Source organism: Armigeres subalbatus, chromosome 1 (assembly GCF_024139115.2).
Source record: "Armigeres subalbatus isolate Guangzhou_Male chromosome 1, GZ_Asu_2, whole genome shotgun sequence".
Classification (NCBI taxonomy): Eukaryota; Metazoa; Arthropoda; class Insecta; order Diptera; family Culicidae; genus Armigeres; species Armigeres subalbatus.
This window is the reverse complement of record NC_085139.1, coordinates 297,948,697-297,964,868: the sequence shown is the minus strand read 5'-3', so window position 1 is coordinate 297,964,868 and position 16,172 is coordinate 297,948,697. Positions and strand designations below refer to the sequence as shown.

Below are 16,172 nucleotides of genomic sequence, written 5' to 3'. Positions count from 1 at the left end.
GTTATAGAAAATCCAGCAAACCCAAACCAGCATACCGGCAACTGACCACAAAGTTGTTAGATTTTTATCGCCATTAGAGCAAATTAAACGCTGATCTTGGGTAGCCGTGGTCGCACCCATTAAACGACATTACTACCAACGCCTTGTCGAATAAAACTCGCAACAATGCTGAACGTCCTCCCATCCGCCCGCCACCTTATTCTATTCTTCTAGCCACCGGACTGGAGGCCATAAATTCCAATCTAATCACCCGCGCGCGGCCCGGTACCGACCGACGGACGGACGAAGAAATTACCCGCCTTATTTTCGATGGTGCGATTGGGAACAATTTTCCCACATCACAAAAGCGTCACCAACAAAACACCACCCGAAATCGACCGGAAACGTTTGTCGATCCCATCAGCGAGCGCCGATGGCCACAATCGAACGAAATTAAATTAACTAACAGGGGTCACTTCCCGAATGCGAATGGGAGAATTTCAACTCTGCCGAACACGAGGGGCACAAGAACGGAGGCAGATTATTTATCCAAATGATCGGTTGTGGTTTTCTTCCCGGTTTTGCTACTAACATACACGACAGTTTAGGATCGAATCGTGTCGGAATTCTTCCATCCTCCAAGCAGGATGCTAAGGGTTGCTCACGAATGGGACGGGGTGCGACGGAATGAAAAATGATGACGAGGAACTGCGACCGCCGCGGATGATCCTCCGTTCTACAAAAGTTCTGCGGCAAACCGTTGATTCTTTTCTACACCGTGGCGAATTGTGGATTCGGTTGGGCAACAGCGAGACTTCTACAGAACAGGAAGTTTTTACATTTACCCAATAGCCATAATTTAAAGATAATTAGGAAAATCTGTAACGAATGTCATATTGATGGTATCAAGATCTGAGCTCCGTTACAACTTCATAACCCTGGGTGCAAAGAATTAAACTTCGTATCAATATTTATGAAAAAGGAACACACGGTCTTTTTACAAAGCTCATCTAAAACAATCTTACCTTGATCGCTGGCAACACCATCAAGATTGTGGTTCAGGACGCAGAACACGAGCACCAGCAGCGGCAGATATTTATCCATATTATCGGCCGGTAGTTTTCTTCCCGTTTTACTCTTCCTATTCACCCACAAAGCAGCACTACTCACAATAGATCGTCGCGATCGGTCGCTACAGAAACCGAATTCTTCCACCTCATGCAAAGGTAGCCGGAGGAGGGTTTGCTGGACGCTCGGGGACGGAGCAGCGCAACGGAATGATGAAAAATGATGATGACGAAGAACTGCTGCTGCCGGGTGCCCCTCTCTGTTCTACAAAAAGTTCTGCAGCAAACAGTTGGCTAGTTTTCCCCGTGCTCAGGGTTCTTTCACTTTGCGACTTTGCTCTTTTCACTGTTTCTTCTTGTGTTTTAGATTCGATAGTTGTTCGTCGTGATACGCGGCCTAAGAGCGACTAAGCTACGAATCTCGATCCTTGCTTTTTTCTTCTCAACCGCGGCCGATGTTTGAGCTTCTTGATGATGATCGTTTATATTATCTTAATTTTTAATTTTATTTTTATTCTTCATTCATTATCTGGTGGTGGGCTTCTTCTTGCGCTTCTTCAGTGGCAGCCGCGTACCGGTAGGCAACAACATGATGCGGATGCGAATGACGATCGTAGGGGCGGCAACGGTGGTGGCATGGCATGACAGCTCTTGGGGCAATTCCTCAGTGAGTGAGTGAACTCTTCAGGAATCCACACCGGCGACGAGCTCATTAGCTTTGTTGAAGCCGTCGTTGTTGATGCGGTGTCTGCTTCTGCTGTCGCCCACCGTCAACGGCGACCCCGATTGGACTCGATTCTATTCCACCGATCGCCAAAGCTACCATCACAGTTTCCATGCTTCCCCTCTTACACGGCACCAAACCAAATTTCGTCCACCCTCTCCTCACTTCGAGTCTTCGAAGGGCTTCTTCTTAATAATCTCACTTCACGAAACCGAAACAACACAATTTATAATCACACAAGCAATATCACGAATTCAAGCAACCCTGCCGGGCGGCGAAACAGCATTCGACCCCTCGGGGGCCTACTTCTCCGTCGGAACGCGCACAAATCACCTCTCTCGGTATCAATTATCAAAACATGCTTCCACTATTTCAAACAGATTATTATTTTTTTTCATCTAAATTCTGCCTTAAATAATTCCATCCAAGCAGGCCAACTAGCCCAGCCTACTAATAGGGCCCAAGCTTGGAAACGATTCTTCACGACTGCGGCGACGAACAACAGCCTCAGCAACAACAAAACCAACAGGCAGTAACATTTTACAACTCTCCCATCGTCATCGTAGCCGTCGTCGTGATGGGGTAATAACTCATGCCAAAACAATTCCACTGCGCGCGCGGTGCTGGCGGACGACCGAACACCGCGAAATAACACACGGCTCACTCTCCGCAACTACTGCTCCACCCGGCTCGGAACAACACGGCACAGCGCGCGGAATTCTGTGGAAAGAAACAAACGAAACAGAAAAAATAATATTAGACTTTTGTTTTTACTCCTAAATGGCAGTTGATTTTGTGAACTATTGACTTTTCAGCCGCACCCTTCCCTTCGTTTCCCGAAAGTCAGAATCAGGCGCAGCCATGTAGCTCTATTACTCTCCCCCGCGCAAGTGAAGGTGGTTCTGACTAGGCAGCAACGTTGGTTCTCAATGGGAGATTGATGACGCGGTGCCGCTAATGCAGTTTTGAATAATGGTCTTGCGAACATTTGGGTGAAAAATTTATGGTGCCCGGAATTAGAGTTGGTCGACTACTCTCGTATCGATTCATGTTTAAATTCCATTAAAATCATCTGGTTTCTTTCTAAAAAAAGAGTCTTCATTTTGCTTTATTTTATCACCGCTACTTTATTTTCTGCTCCAAGGGACTCTAATTTCAATACGGTTGCGCTATTCTACGTATGTATAGTAGATATAGAAGCTTCCTCAATACTCTACCGAGGAAATGGGGGAACGTTTTGCATCTCACTGAACATGATATATTCATCTCATCGCGAAACAAAAAGATACAGCACCAATTTTGTCGCTACTTTTTGCTAACAAAATCACAAAAATAAAAATTTCTTTTCATTGTTTTGTTTTTCGAGAGATGAATATCTGAACAATAATGAGATAAAGTCTTAAAACAGTAACCCTAAGTGAATTTTCCCAAATTTATTTAATTTTTTCTTTAAAATAACAAAACTTAACTAAATAATTCGCGGATTTGTATATTTTTCAAAATAAGGCAGGGTTTGCAGAAATCGTTCTCAATAGATAACGAACAACGATAAAAGAGAGGCAAAAACTGTTCCAAATCATAACAAGCCATAATAACAAATTTATCAAACTTGTATACAAGTGCGAAAAAACAGAATCGGATAGGCAGCCCCCACAGAAAAATTGTGATTTTTGCTTTGTTTTCGCTCCTTTCGTGTTGGTTACTGCACAGCTGTGTAGAACAAGTTGAAATGCATCATCAGAGCCAGTGCTCCCCGGATTTGGAGCTTTCTAAAAGAAATTTATCATGGGGTAAAACAAAGAAATTCTCCGAATTTCGAAAGAAATTCTCCGAATTTCGAAAGAAATTCTCCGAATTTCGAAAAAAGTTCTCCCAATTTCGAAAGAAATTCTCTGAATTTCGGAAGAAGTTCTCCGAATTGATATTTTTACCAATCTTTGAATTTCGAAAGAAATTCTCCGAGATTCTCCAAATTTCGAAAGAAATTCTCCAAATTTCGAAAGAAGTTCTCCGAATTTCAAAAGAAATTCTCCGAATTTCAGAAGAAATTCTCCGTATTTTGAAAGAAATTCCCCGAATTTCGAAAGAAATTCTCCGGATTTCGAAAGAACTTCTCCGAATTTCGAAAGAACTTCTCCGAATTTCGGAAGAAATTCTCAGAATTACGAAAGAAATTCTCCGAATTACGAAAGAAATTCTCCGAATTTCGGAAGTAATTCTCCGAATTACGAAAGAAATTCTCCGAATTTCGAAAGAAATTCTCCGAATTTCGAAAGAAATTCTCCGAATTTCGAAAGAAATTCTCCGAATTTCGAAAGAAATTCTCCGAATTTCGAAAGAAATTCTCCGAATTTCGAAAGAAATTCTCCGAATTTCGAAAGAAATTCTCCGAATTTCGAAAGAAATTCTCCGAATTTCGAAAGAAATTCTCCGAATTTCGAAAGAAATTCTCCGAATTTCGAAAGAAATTCTCCGAATTTCGAAAGAAATTCTCCGAATTTCGAAAGAAATTCTCCGAATTTCGAAAGAAATTCTCCGAATTTCGAAAGAAATTCTCCGAATTTCGAAAGAAATTCTCCGAATTTCGAAAGAAATTCTCCGAATTTCGAAAGAAATTCTCCGAATTTCGAAAGAAATTCTCCGAATTTCGAAAGAAATTCTCCGAATTTCGAAAGAAATTCTCCGAATTTCGAAAGAAATTCTCCGAATTTCGAAAGAAATTCTCCGAATTTCGAAAGAAATTCTCCGAATTTCGAAAGAAATTCTCCGAATTTCGAAAGAAATTCTCCGAAAGAAATTCTCCGAATTTCGAAAGAAATTCTCCGAATTTCGAAAGAAATTCTCCGAATTTCGAAAGAAATTCTCCGAATTTCGAAAGAAATTCTCCGAATTTCGAAAGAAATTCTCCGAATTTCGAAAGAAATTCTCCGAATTTCGAAAGAAATTCTCCGAATTTCGAAAGAAATTCTCCGAATTTCGAAAGAAATTCTCCGAATTTCGAAAGAAATTCTCCGAATTTCGAAAGAAATTCTCCGAATTTCGAAAGAAATTCTCCGAATTTCGAAAGAAATTCTCCGAATTTCGAAAGAAATTCTCCGAATTTCGAAAGAAATTCTCCGAATTTCGAAAGAAATTCTCTGAATTTCGAAAGAAATTCTCCGAATTTCGAAAGAAATTCTCCGAATTTCGAAAGAAATTCTCCGAATTTCGAAAGAATTTCGAATTTCGAAAGAAATTCTCCGAATTTCGAAAGAAATTCTCCGAATTTCGAAAGAAATTCTCCGAATTTCGAAAGAAATTCTCCGAATTTCGAAAGAAATTCTCCGAATTTCGAAAGAAATTCTCCGAATTTCGAAAGAAATTCTCCGAATTTCGAAAGAAATTCTCCGAATTTCGAAAGAAATTCTCCGAATTTCGAAAGAAATTCTTCGAATTTCGAAAGAAATTCTTCGAATTTCGAAAGAAATTCTTCGAATTTCGAAAGAAATTCTTCGAATTTCGAAAGAAATTCTTCGAATTTCGAAAGAAATTCTTCGAATTTCGAAAGAAATTCTTCGAATTTCGAAAGAAATTCTTCGAATTTCGAAAGAAATTCTTCGAATTTCGAAAGAAATTCTTCGAATTTCGAAAGAAATTCTTCGAATTTCGAAAGAAATTCTTCGAATTTCGAAAGAATTTCTTCGAATTTCGAAAGAATTTCTTCGAATTTCGAAAGAAATTCTTCGAATTTCGAAAGAATTCTTCGAATTTCGAAAGAAATTCTTCGAATTTCGAAAGAAATTCTTCGAATTTCGAAAGAAATTCTTCGAATTTCGAAAGAAATTCTTCGAATTTCGAAAGAAATTCTCCGAATTTCGAAAGAAATTCTCCGAATTTCGAAAGAAGTTCTCCGAATTTCGAAAGAAGTTCTCCGAATTTCGAAAGAAATTCTCCGAATTTCGAAAGAAATTCTCCGAATTTCGAAAGAAATTCTCCGAATTTCGAAAGAAATTCTCCGAATTTCGAAAGAAATTCTCCGAATTTCGAAAGAAATTCTCCGAATTTCGAAAGAAATTCTCCGAATTTCGAAAGAAATTCTCCGAATTTCGAAAGAAATTCTCCGAATTTCGAAAGAAATTCTCCGAATTTCGAAAGAAATTCTCCGAATTTCGAAAGAAATTCTCCGAATTTCGAAAGCAATTCTCCGAATTTCGAAAGAAATTCTCCGAATTTCGAAAGAAATTCTCCGAATTTCGAAAGAAATTCTCCGAATTTCGAAAGAAATTCTCCGAATTTCGAAAGAAATTCTCCGAATTTCGAAAGAAATTCTCCGAACTTCGGAAGAAATTCTCCGAATTTCGGAAGAAATTTTCCGAATTTCGGAAGAAATTTTCCGAATTTCGGAAGAAATTCTCCGAATTTCGGAAGAAATTCTCTGAATTTCGGAAGAAATTCTCTGAATTTCGGAAGAAATTCTCTGAATTTCGGAAGAAATTCTCTGAATTTCGGAAGAAATTCTCTGAATTTCGGAAGAAATTCTCTGAATTTCGGAAGAAATTCTCCGAATTTCGAAAGCAATTCTCCGAATTTCGAAAGAAATTCTCTGAATTTCGGAAGAAATTCACCGAATTTCAAATAAATTCTCCGAATTTCGGAAGAAATTCTCCGAATTTCGGAAGAAATTCTCCGAATTTCGGAAGAAATTCCCGAATTTCGGAAGAAATTCTCCGAATTTCGGAAGAAATTCTCCGAATTTCGGAAGAAATTCTCCGAATTTCGGAAGAAATTCTCCGAATTTCGGAAGAAATTCTCTGAATTTCGGAAGAAATTATCCGAATTTCGGAAGAAATTCTCCGAATTTCGGAAGAAATTCTCCAAATTTCGAAAAAAATTCACCGAATTTCGAAAGCTAATTCTCCGAATTCTCCGAATTTCGAAAGAAATTCTCCGAATTTTGAAAGAAATTCTCCGAATTTCAAAAGAAATTATTTCGAAAGAAATTCTCCGAATTTCGAAAGAAATTCTCCGAATTTCGAAAGATATTCCCAAAATTTTGAAAGAAATTCTCCGAATTAAAAAAACAATTCTCCGGATTTCGAAAGAAATTCTCCGAATTTCGAAAGAAATTCTCCGAATTTCGAAAGAAATTCTCCGAATTTCGAAAGAAATTCTCCGAATTTCGAAACGGAATTCTCCGAATTTCGAAAATAAATTCTCCGAATTTCCAAAGAAATTCTCTGAATTTCGAAAGAAATTCCCCGAATTTCGAAAGAAATTCCCCGAATTTCGAAAAAAAAATCTCCGAATTTCGAAAGAAATTCTCCAAATTCCGAAAGAAATTCTCGAATTTCGAAAGAAACTCTTCGAATTTCGAAAGAAATAATTTGAAATAAAAATCTCCGAATTTCGAAAAAAAATTCGGACTTCGAAAGAATTTCCCCGAATTTTGATAAAAGTTTTTTCAAAAGCATTTCAAATTTTTTCCTGGATTTCGAAAGAAATTCTACGAATTCCACTCGACTCAGAGTTTCGAATGAAATTATCAGAACTTTGAATGAAATTCTTCGTACTTCCGAAATTATTTGAATTTCGAGTGGAATTCGTTTCTTTACATTTCGAAAGGACGTTTAATTTCGAACGAAATTCTACAATTACTGCAGAAATTCTCCGAATTTAGAAATGTTTTAATTTTTTAGAACTATTCCACTTTCTTAAAAGAAATTCTCGGATTTTTCCTGAAATTCTGTGAACTTCTGATGACTCGCCTTCGGTGGTTCTCTGACAGAAGCAAGAAATTTGGCGATGCTTGTCCATTTCGATTTTTACAAAACACAGTCCTTTATTAAACAAAATTCTGAGTATTCACAGATTTTAAAATATATTTGTAGTGAAAATTTTCACAAATATCAGCGTATCCAGTATTTTGAGCTTGCTAATGACGGCATGAGCTACCTTCTTTATGGCATTATATGACTAAAGCTTGTATTCGAAAAAAAAAATCAAAACTTATTTCATTGAATATATTAATTTTTATTGTATGAGTAATTATAATTGATAAAATTTTATAAAACAAGCTTAGAGTATAATGTTTACATGTACAACATTTCGCCAGAAACTTTTAAGTGGCCCAATCCAACAGCGAGCTGGCAGTGGAAGAAAAACGAAAACGACCGACCCCATGAACGCAAGGAAGGTGAAGGATTATTTTCGCAATTCGAACCAATCGATTAGGGACGTTATCCAGGTCGGACTTCATGTCTTCAATATAAGGAAAGCGCCTAACCGAACCGATAAGCAGAATACAGATACACCCGCGCCAGAAAGCTGTACCGCGAGTGTTTTGTGCAGCCGATCCCGAGCAGAAGCCATGAACAGAATAACAAAACATGATATGGATTTGATTGATATAAGCGATAAAAGAACAGGCAACAATATCAAACATTTGCATCGAAATATCATTTAAATAGCAAGATGCTATGGATAAGAACAAACTAATTGGCACATGATATTGATCATTTTTTACAAATAGCATAACTTGATCTTCTCATGATATTTGAGTGCAAAACATTGATATTGTCATTTAATCTTTCATCTGTTAAATTCAATAAGTCCATATCTCATTTCGCTTTTAATCAATGTTTGATATTATTTAGCCATTTTCGTCTACCCGAGATATGCATCGTAATAGACGACGAGACGTACATTGAAGCGGACGTCAACCAGAATCCCCGGCTGGAGTTTTTCGCGCTGGCAAGTCCTGCCTGGATGTTCCGGATAAGTTCTGGAAGAAGAAAATCATCAAATTATCCAAGAAGTACTTGGTGAGGTAGGCGATCTGTAGGTGTGGAAAGTTTAGCAAGCCGAACATAACCCGCCCCATTTACGGCCAAAAAATAAAACATTGTTGATCTCGAAAATTCGACCATGTAAATTTATTCATTGCGATGGGTGTTCTTATTATATTGTTGCTGAAGAAAACACGACCGAACTCGATACAAATTTTCACTTTCTCCATTCTTAGACGTTTCAGAATTTGGCTAGAAAGTTTGGCAAAAATGAGCACGTATATGAAGTAAACTAGCGCTGAAAATCGGAAAGCCTTCAACATTTACTCCAAAGTATGACACAGATTGACCCCGTTTGTTTGCGAGCGAGATTTCCCAAACAACCGGAGCTCTTCAACAAAACGGCATTCTCTATCCGGTCTCAGACTAAGCAGTGATGTCGATTCTATTTGCTCTCTATCTCCCTAACCTAACCTAAACCTACAAAACGCGCCCCGCACCGCTAGTATACGGACACGAGGGAATGGAATCATCTCATTCCCATCCACATTTGCCAGTGAATTGTGAATTGTGTATTATCTGGGCTGTGACCGTGAGGATGACGACAAACGGCACCATGAGCCGCACAGCAGCAGCAGCTCGCACTACCCCAGGAGAGTGGTTTGTTATCAATATTTTATTCGCGCGTCCCAAGTTCCGCAAACAGCTCACTCACAGGGTACTCGAGATGTACTCCGACTGATAGCTTCCAGAATGCTGTTATGGGATTTCATAAGTTAGTGTATGTCTGTTGATGTTTCATAGATGTCGCATAGCGAAATTGTTATGGAAGTCGGCAATGAAAGCTTAAGAAACTCATCCGGGAATCTTTCAGAATTGAATTCTGACGTGATCGAATTCATTCATAATCCATTTCTGTATCTATTTGGAAATTGAATGATTTGAAATTCGGTAAGAATCATCGCCTGTGGTTTTTACGGTTTTCTCTCTCAATCGCAATTTGTTGAAAAACAAATTCAGTTCAAACACGGTCAAAGTCCAACAGTTGAGGATCCAACTGAGACTCACAATGGATCATTTGGAAATAAGATCATCTGTACCATTAAACAGGAAACTAGGAACCACGAAATGTGAAATGTTATGTGCTTAGAATCCTCCCAGAAATATTTAAATAGAATACATAGAATATGTTTTGAATGAAATTTAGATTTTGAATATCGAAAAATGTCAGAAAAATACTTATCGAGTTGAGATCAGCACAATTTCTATTAGATTTTAAATGAATCATAAATAAATAATTTTAGCGAGATTGTAATATAAGCCAATAAAAAACTATAACCAAAATATGAGTTTATAAGAATCACAATTAATTTGAATTCTAATATAATCCTGAATCCTCTAATGTAATCTGGTACCGAGAGTATAATTTTGAAAAATAATATCGCATGAAGTTTGGCCGAACCCATACACATATCAGATGAAGTTTGTTTTTTCTACGAAATCTAAAAAAAAAAACGATATTCGGAAAGAAATTCTTCCGAAATTTGGAGATAATTGCTTCCGAAATTCGGAGCAAATTTCTTTCGAAAATCGGAGATTTTGTTTCCAAATTTCGGTCAGAACGTCTCCCGAAATTCGGAGACAATTTTTTCAGCAATTCGGAGATAAGTTTCTGGTAAAAAAATATTCCGGGATTCAGAGAGAATTTCGTCCGAAATCCAGGAAGAATTTCTTTCGAAATTCGTAGTTTTGTCCGAAATTTTTTTAAAGTTTTTTTTTTAATTAGGGGAGAATTTTTATGAACTGTGGAAAGAATTTCTTCCAACGTTCAGAGAGAATGACTTTCAGAAGTCGAAGAGAATTTCTTCCGAAATTCAGAGATTTTTCCCGAAATTCGAAGATTTTTTTCAAGACTTTAGAGAATTTCTTTTGAAACTCGGAGTATTGCTTCCTTCCGAAATTTGGAGAATTTCTATCTTTCGAAATTCTCCAGACGAGCCAGTCTCGGTAATAAAGAATAAAAAAAATATCTAACGAAATTCTGAGAATTTCCTCTCTCCAAATTTCTGAGAATTTTTTCTTTAATGTAGAAAATTTTCAACATTTCTGAAAAAAAAAAATCTCAAAATAAAAAAAAACTTTCTGGGTTTCTGAAAAAAATCTCCAAATCTGAACGGAATTCTTCAAATTTCTAAAAGAAATTATTTAAATTATTAAAATAAAATCCCCAAATTTCAGAAAGACATCCTCCAAATTTATGAAAGAAATTTTCCATGTTTCTGAAAAAACAACTAAAAATTTCTGGAGGACATTTTCCAAATGTTGCCTCTTAAAAGAAGGTTTCCGAACCTCTTGAAAGGAAGCTTCCGAGCCTCTTGAAAGGAGGCTTCCGAGATCTCCAATGACAAAAATTAACCGAATATAAGAATTTTTCATTAATGTCTGAAACAAATAATCCGAATTTATGAAACAAATTTTCCAAATTTCTGTAACAAGTTCTCAAAGTTTCTGAAACAAATTCTCCAATTTTTAGTAACAAATTCTCAATATTACTGAAAAAAAATCACAAATTTCTGGCAAAAATTCTACAAATTACTGAAAGACATTCTCCATTTTTTTTTCAAATCCTTTAAATTTCTTGCAAATTCCAGCAAATTTTAAAATTTATTTCGGAGTTCTCCAAATTCTCTAAAAGCAAATCTCCAAATTTCTAAAAATAAAAATCCTCAAATTTCTGAAAGGATATTGAAAAATCCTCTGAAAGAAATTCTCTAAAATCTCTAAATAAAATTCTTCAAATTCCCGACAGAAATTTTCCAAATATCTGAAAGAAATTCGAAGACATTTTTCTTGCCAAAACTCGGAGAATATCTTTTTTCCGAATTTCAAAGAGTTCCCTCCTTCCGATATTTGGACTTTTTTTTCTATTCATAACCCGTATTTCTTCCTTTCGAAATTTGGAGACATTCTTCCTTCCAAAATTAGCAGAATTTTTTCCTTCCAATCTTAAGAACTTCGTTTGAAATTCGGGGAATTTCTTCCGAAATTCTGAACGAATTTTGGAAAAAAAGGTCTCCAACAAAAGAAATTCTGAAGAAAATTTTCAACATTTCTAAAAGAAATCCTCAACATTTTAAACGAAACTCCCCAAATTTCTGAAAGAAATTCTTCAACTCTCTGAACAAAATCTTTCAAATTTCTGAAAGAAACTCTGCGAATATCTTAAAGAAATTTACCAAATTTTTAAAAGAAAGTCTCAAAATTTTTGGCAGAATTTTTTTCAAATATGAGAAAGAAATTCTTTGAATTTTTTAAATAAATTCTCCATGCTTCTGAAAGAAATTCTCCAAATTTCTAAAAGAAGTTTACCAAATTCTTAAAAGAAAATCTACCAAATTTTTAAAGAAACTCTACACATTTCATTATAAAAATTCTCCAATTTTCTTAAAGACATTCTACATGTTTCTGAAAGAAATTCTACAAATCTCTGAAAAACTGTAACCGAATTTCTGAAACAATTCTCAAAATTTCTGCGACAAATTCACGAAAATTTCCAAATCTTTTAACAAAATTCTTCATTTCACCGAAAGTTCTCCCAATTTCTGATAGAAATTCTCCCAATTTCTGAAAGAAATTCTCTAAATTTCTAAAAAAAATCCAAATTTATGAAAGAAATTTCTTAATTTTTCTGAAAGAAATTCTCAATTTTTTTGGAAGAAATTCTCCAAATTGCTGAAAGAAGTTTTCCAAATCTCTGAAAGAAGTTCTCCTAAGTTCTGAAAGAAATTACCCGAATTGAAGACAAGTTCTCTAAATTTCTTTAAAAATCTATAAATCTGTGAAAAAAAATTCTCAAATTTAATGAGAGATAGATATCTTCAAATTTCTGGAGAAAAATCTCCGAATTTCTGGAAGAAATTTTTCAAATTTCTGAAAGAAATTCTCAAAATTGTTGAAAAAAATCTCCAAATGTCTGAAAGAAATTCTCCAAATTGCTGGAAGAAATTCTCTAAATTTCTGAAAAAAAATCTCAAAATGTTTTGAAAAAAATCTCTAAATTACTGAAAGAAATTCTCCAAACAGCTAAAATTCTTTAAATTTATGAAATTCCTGAGAAAAAAAATCTCCAAATTTCTGAAAGAAAATCTCTAATTTCCTTAAAGAAATTTTCTTAAGTTTTGAAAGAAATTTTTCAAATTGGTGAAAAAAATTCTCCAAATTTCAAAAACAATCTCTAAATTTCTAAAAAAAAATATTCAAATATATGAGAAAAAAAAATCCTAAAATTGGTGAGAGAAGTTCTTCAAATTTCCAAATGTCTGAAAGAAAATCTTCAAATTGCTGGAAGAAATTCTCTAAATTTTTGAAAAAAATACTCAATTTTTTTTGAAAAAAATTCTCCAAAGAAATGAAGGAAATTCTCCAAATATCTGAAAGATTCTTTAAATTTCTGAAAAAATAACTCCAAATTTCTGGAACAAATTCTCCAAACATCTAAAAAAAAATCTCCAAAATTCTGAAAGAAAATCTCTAATTTTCCGAAAGAAATTCTTTAAAGTAATTCTACAAATTGCTGGAAGAAATTCTCTAAATTTCAAAAAAAAATCTCCAAATCAATGAAAAAAAATCTCTATTTTCTTGAAAGAAATTCTCTAATTTTATGGAAGAAATTCTCAAAATAGCTGAAGGAAGTTCTCTAAATTTCTGAAAAAAATCTCCCAAGTTCTGAAAGATATTCTCCGAATTAGTGATAAATTTCTCTAAATTTCTAAAAAAAAATATCCAAATTTATGAAAAAAAAAATTGCTGGGGAAAATTCTCTAAATTTCTAAAATAAAATCTCTAAATTCATTTGGAGAATTTTAAGAAATTCTAAAAATTTCTGAAACGAATTCTCCGAATTTATGAAGAAAATTTCCCGTATTTATGAAAGGAATTCTTCAAATTTCTGAAAGGAATTCTTCAAATATCTAAAAGAAATTCTCAAAATTTCTAAAAAAAATCAATAAATTCTTTAAAAAAATATTCTCTTAATTTCTGAGAGAGATTCTTCAAATTTCCAGAAAAAAAGTCTCTAAATTTCTGAAAGAAACTTTCAAATTTTTGAAAGAAATTCTCAAAATTTCTGAAAGAAATTTTTCAAATTTCTGAACGAAATTCTCAAAATTGTTGAAAAAAATTCTCCAAATATCTGATGAAAATTCTCAAAATCACTGAAAGAAATTCTTTACATTCACGAAAGAAATTCTCCGAATTTTTTAAGAAAACTATCCGTATTTATGAAAGGAATTCTTAAAATTTCTGAAAGAAATGATGCTGAACGGAATTCTGCAAATTTATGATTTTTTTTTCTAAATTTCTCCAAATTACTGAAAGAAATTCTCCAAATTGCTGAAGGAAATTCTTCAAATTTCTGAAAGAGATTCTCTAAATTTCTGAAAGAAAATTTCCAAATGGCTGAAAGAAATTCCTCAAATATCTGATTTTTTTCCAAGTTCTGAAAAAAAACTTCAAATTTTCGAAAAAAAAACTCTCCAAAGAACTGAAAGAAATTCTCCAAATTTTCGAAAGAAACTCTCCATATTTCTGAAAGAAATTCATCAAATTTCTTAACCCCAATCTTCTGAAGTAAATTCTCCAAATTTCTGCAAAAAATTCTTCAAATTTCTAAAAGAAATTTTCCAATTTTCTGAAAGAAATTCTCAAAATATCAGAAAGAAATTCTCCAAATTTCTGAAAAAAATTCTTCAAATTTCTGAAACAAATTGCCCAAATTTCTGAAAGAAATTCTCGAAATTTTCATTGAAAAATCTAAATTTCTGGAATTTTTAAAGATCTGAAAAAATCTTTGAAATTCTTCGAAATTTCAAAAAGAAATTCTCTTAATTTTTTGAAGAAATTCTTCAAATTTCTGAAAGAAAATCACTAAAGTTCTAGAAGAAATTCTAGCAAACATATTAACAGTTTTTTAAATTCCTAAAGATTCTCCAAGTCCATTTTTCTCCGAGATATTTTTCGGTATTTCTCAAAGAATATCTCCAATCTCCCGAAAGTTTTTTAAAGTTTTGAAAGGCTTTTCCAAATGTCTGAAAACAATTCGAAAGATTTTTTCAAAACTTATAAAACAAATTCTCTTAACTACAGATAGTAAAACCCCACAGATATGATCTCACAGATATTCTCCAAATTACTCTAAGACATCTCCGATTTTCTGAAAGTTTTTTTTCATATTACAAGAAGACATTCTCAGAATTTCTTGAAGATTTTCAAATTTCTAAAAGAAATTCTTCATAAAAGAAATTCTACAAATTTTGGGAAATTTCTCAAATTTCTGGGAAAAAAATCATCAAATGAACGGGCTTGGTGGTCATATGACTATGCACTATGTCTGTTGATGTTCCATATTTGGTCGGGGTTCAGCCAAAACGCACCAAGCGTCAACACCGATTTTTCTGCTCAAACTTTCGTTTAGCAGATTTAATTGATCGTAAATCGTATCGGATATCCCTCAACCCCATAACTGAGGATATCCTACTGCAAATGTACGTTTAAAGTGATATGAAACTATTTCCGTTGTCCTTTTACGAACAAAATATCACAAGTCAGTCGAAAAGCCGCTTGGTGCGGTTTGGCTGAACCCCGACCATATGTCGCATAGCGAAGTTGTTATGGAAGTCGGCAATGAAAGCTTAAGAAACTCATCCGGGAATCTTTCAGAATTGAATTCTGACGTGATCGAATTCCTTCATAATCCATTTTTGTATCTATTTGTAAATAGAACGATTTGAAATTCGTTAAAAATCATCGCCTGTGCTTTTTACGGTTTTCTCTCTCAATCGCAATTTGTTGAAAAACAAATTCAGTTCAAACACGGTTAAAGTCCAACAGTTGAGGATCCAACTGAGACTCACAATGGATCATTTAGAAATAAGGTCATCTGTTCCATTAAACAGGAAAGTAGGATCCACGAAATGTGAAATGTAATGTGCTTAGAATCCTACCAGAAATAGTTTAATAGAATCAATAGAATATGTTTTGAATGAAATTTAGATTTTGAATATCGAAAAATGTCAGAAAAATACTTATCGAAAGTCAGTTGGGTTCAACACAATTTCTATTAGATTTTAAACGAATCATAAATAAATAATGTTAGCATGATTGTAGTATAAGTCAATATAAAACTATAACCAAAATATGAGTTCATAGGAATCACAATTCATTTGAATTCTAATATAATCCTGAAGCCTTCTAATGTAATCTGGTACCGAGAGTATAATTTTGGAAACTAATATCGCATGATATTTACCGAAAGCATACACATATCAGATGAAGTTTGTTTTTTCTTCGAAATCTGAAAAAAAACGATATTCGAAGAGAAATTCTTCCGAAATTCGGAGCAAATTTCATTCGAAAATCGGAGAATTTTTTTTTGCAAATTTCGGTGAGAACGTCTTTTGAAATTCGGAGATAAGTTTTTGGTAAAAAATATTCCGGGATTCAGAGAGAATTTCTTCCGAAATCCAGGAAGAATTTCTTTCGAAATTCGTAGTTTTGTTCGAAATTTTTTTAAAGTTTTTTTTTAATTAGGGGAGAATTTTTATGAACTTTGGAAAGAATTTCTTCCAACGTTCAGAGAAA

At 34.2% G+C, this 16,172-nt stretch overlaps 1 protein-coding gene across 8 annotated transcripts in view; it reads right to left on the bottom strand.

Annotated features, from left to right (window-relative positions):
• Positions 1 to 16,172, bottom strand: part of LOC134207783 (ephrin type-A receptor 3) — a 270,055-nt gene that overhangs the window by 200,831 nt on the left and 53,052 nt on the right. For all 8 annotated transcript variants that reach the window (XM_062683685.1, XM_062683684.1, XM_062683683.1 and 5 more), the window contains exon 2: positions 1,005 to 2,490. In XM_062683685.1, coding sequence (XP_062539669.1) covers positions 1,005 to 1,083 — 79 coding nt within the window. In that variant the 5' untranslated portion in view covers positions 1,084 to 2,490. The remainder of the gene's footprint in view (positions 1 to 1,004; positions 2,491 to 16,172) is intronic.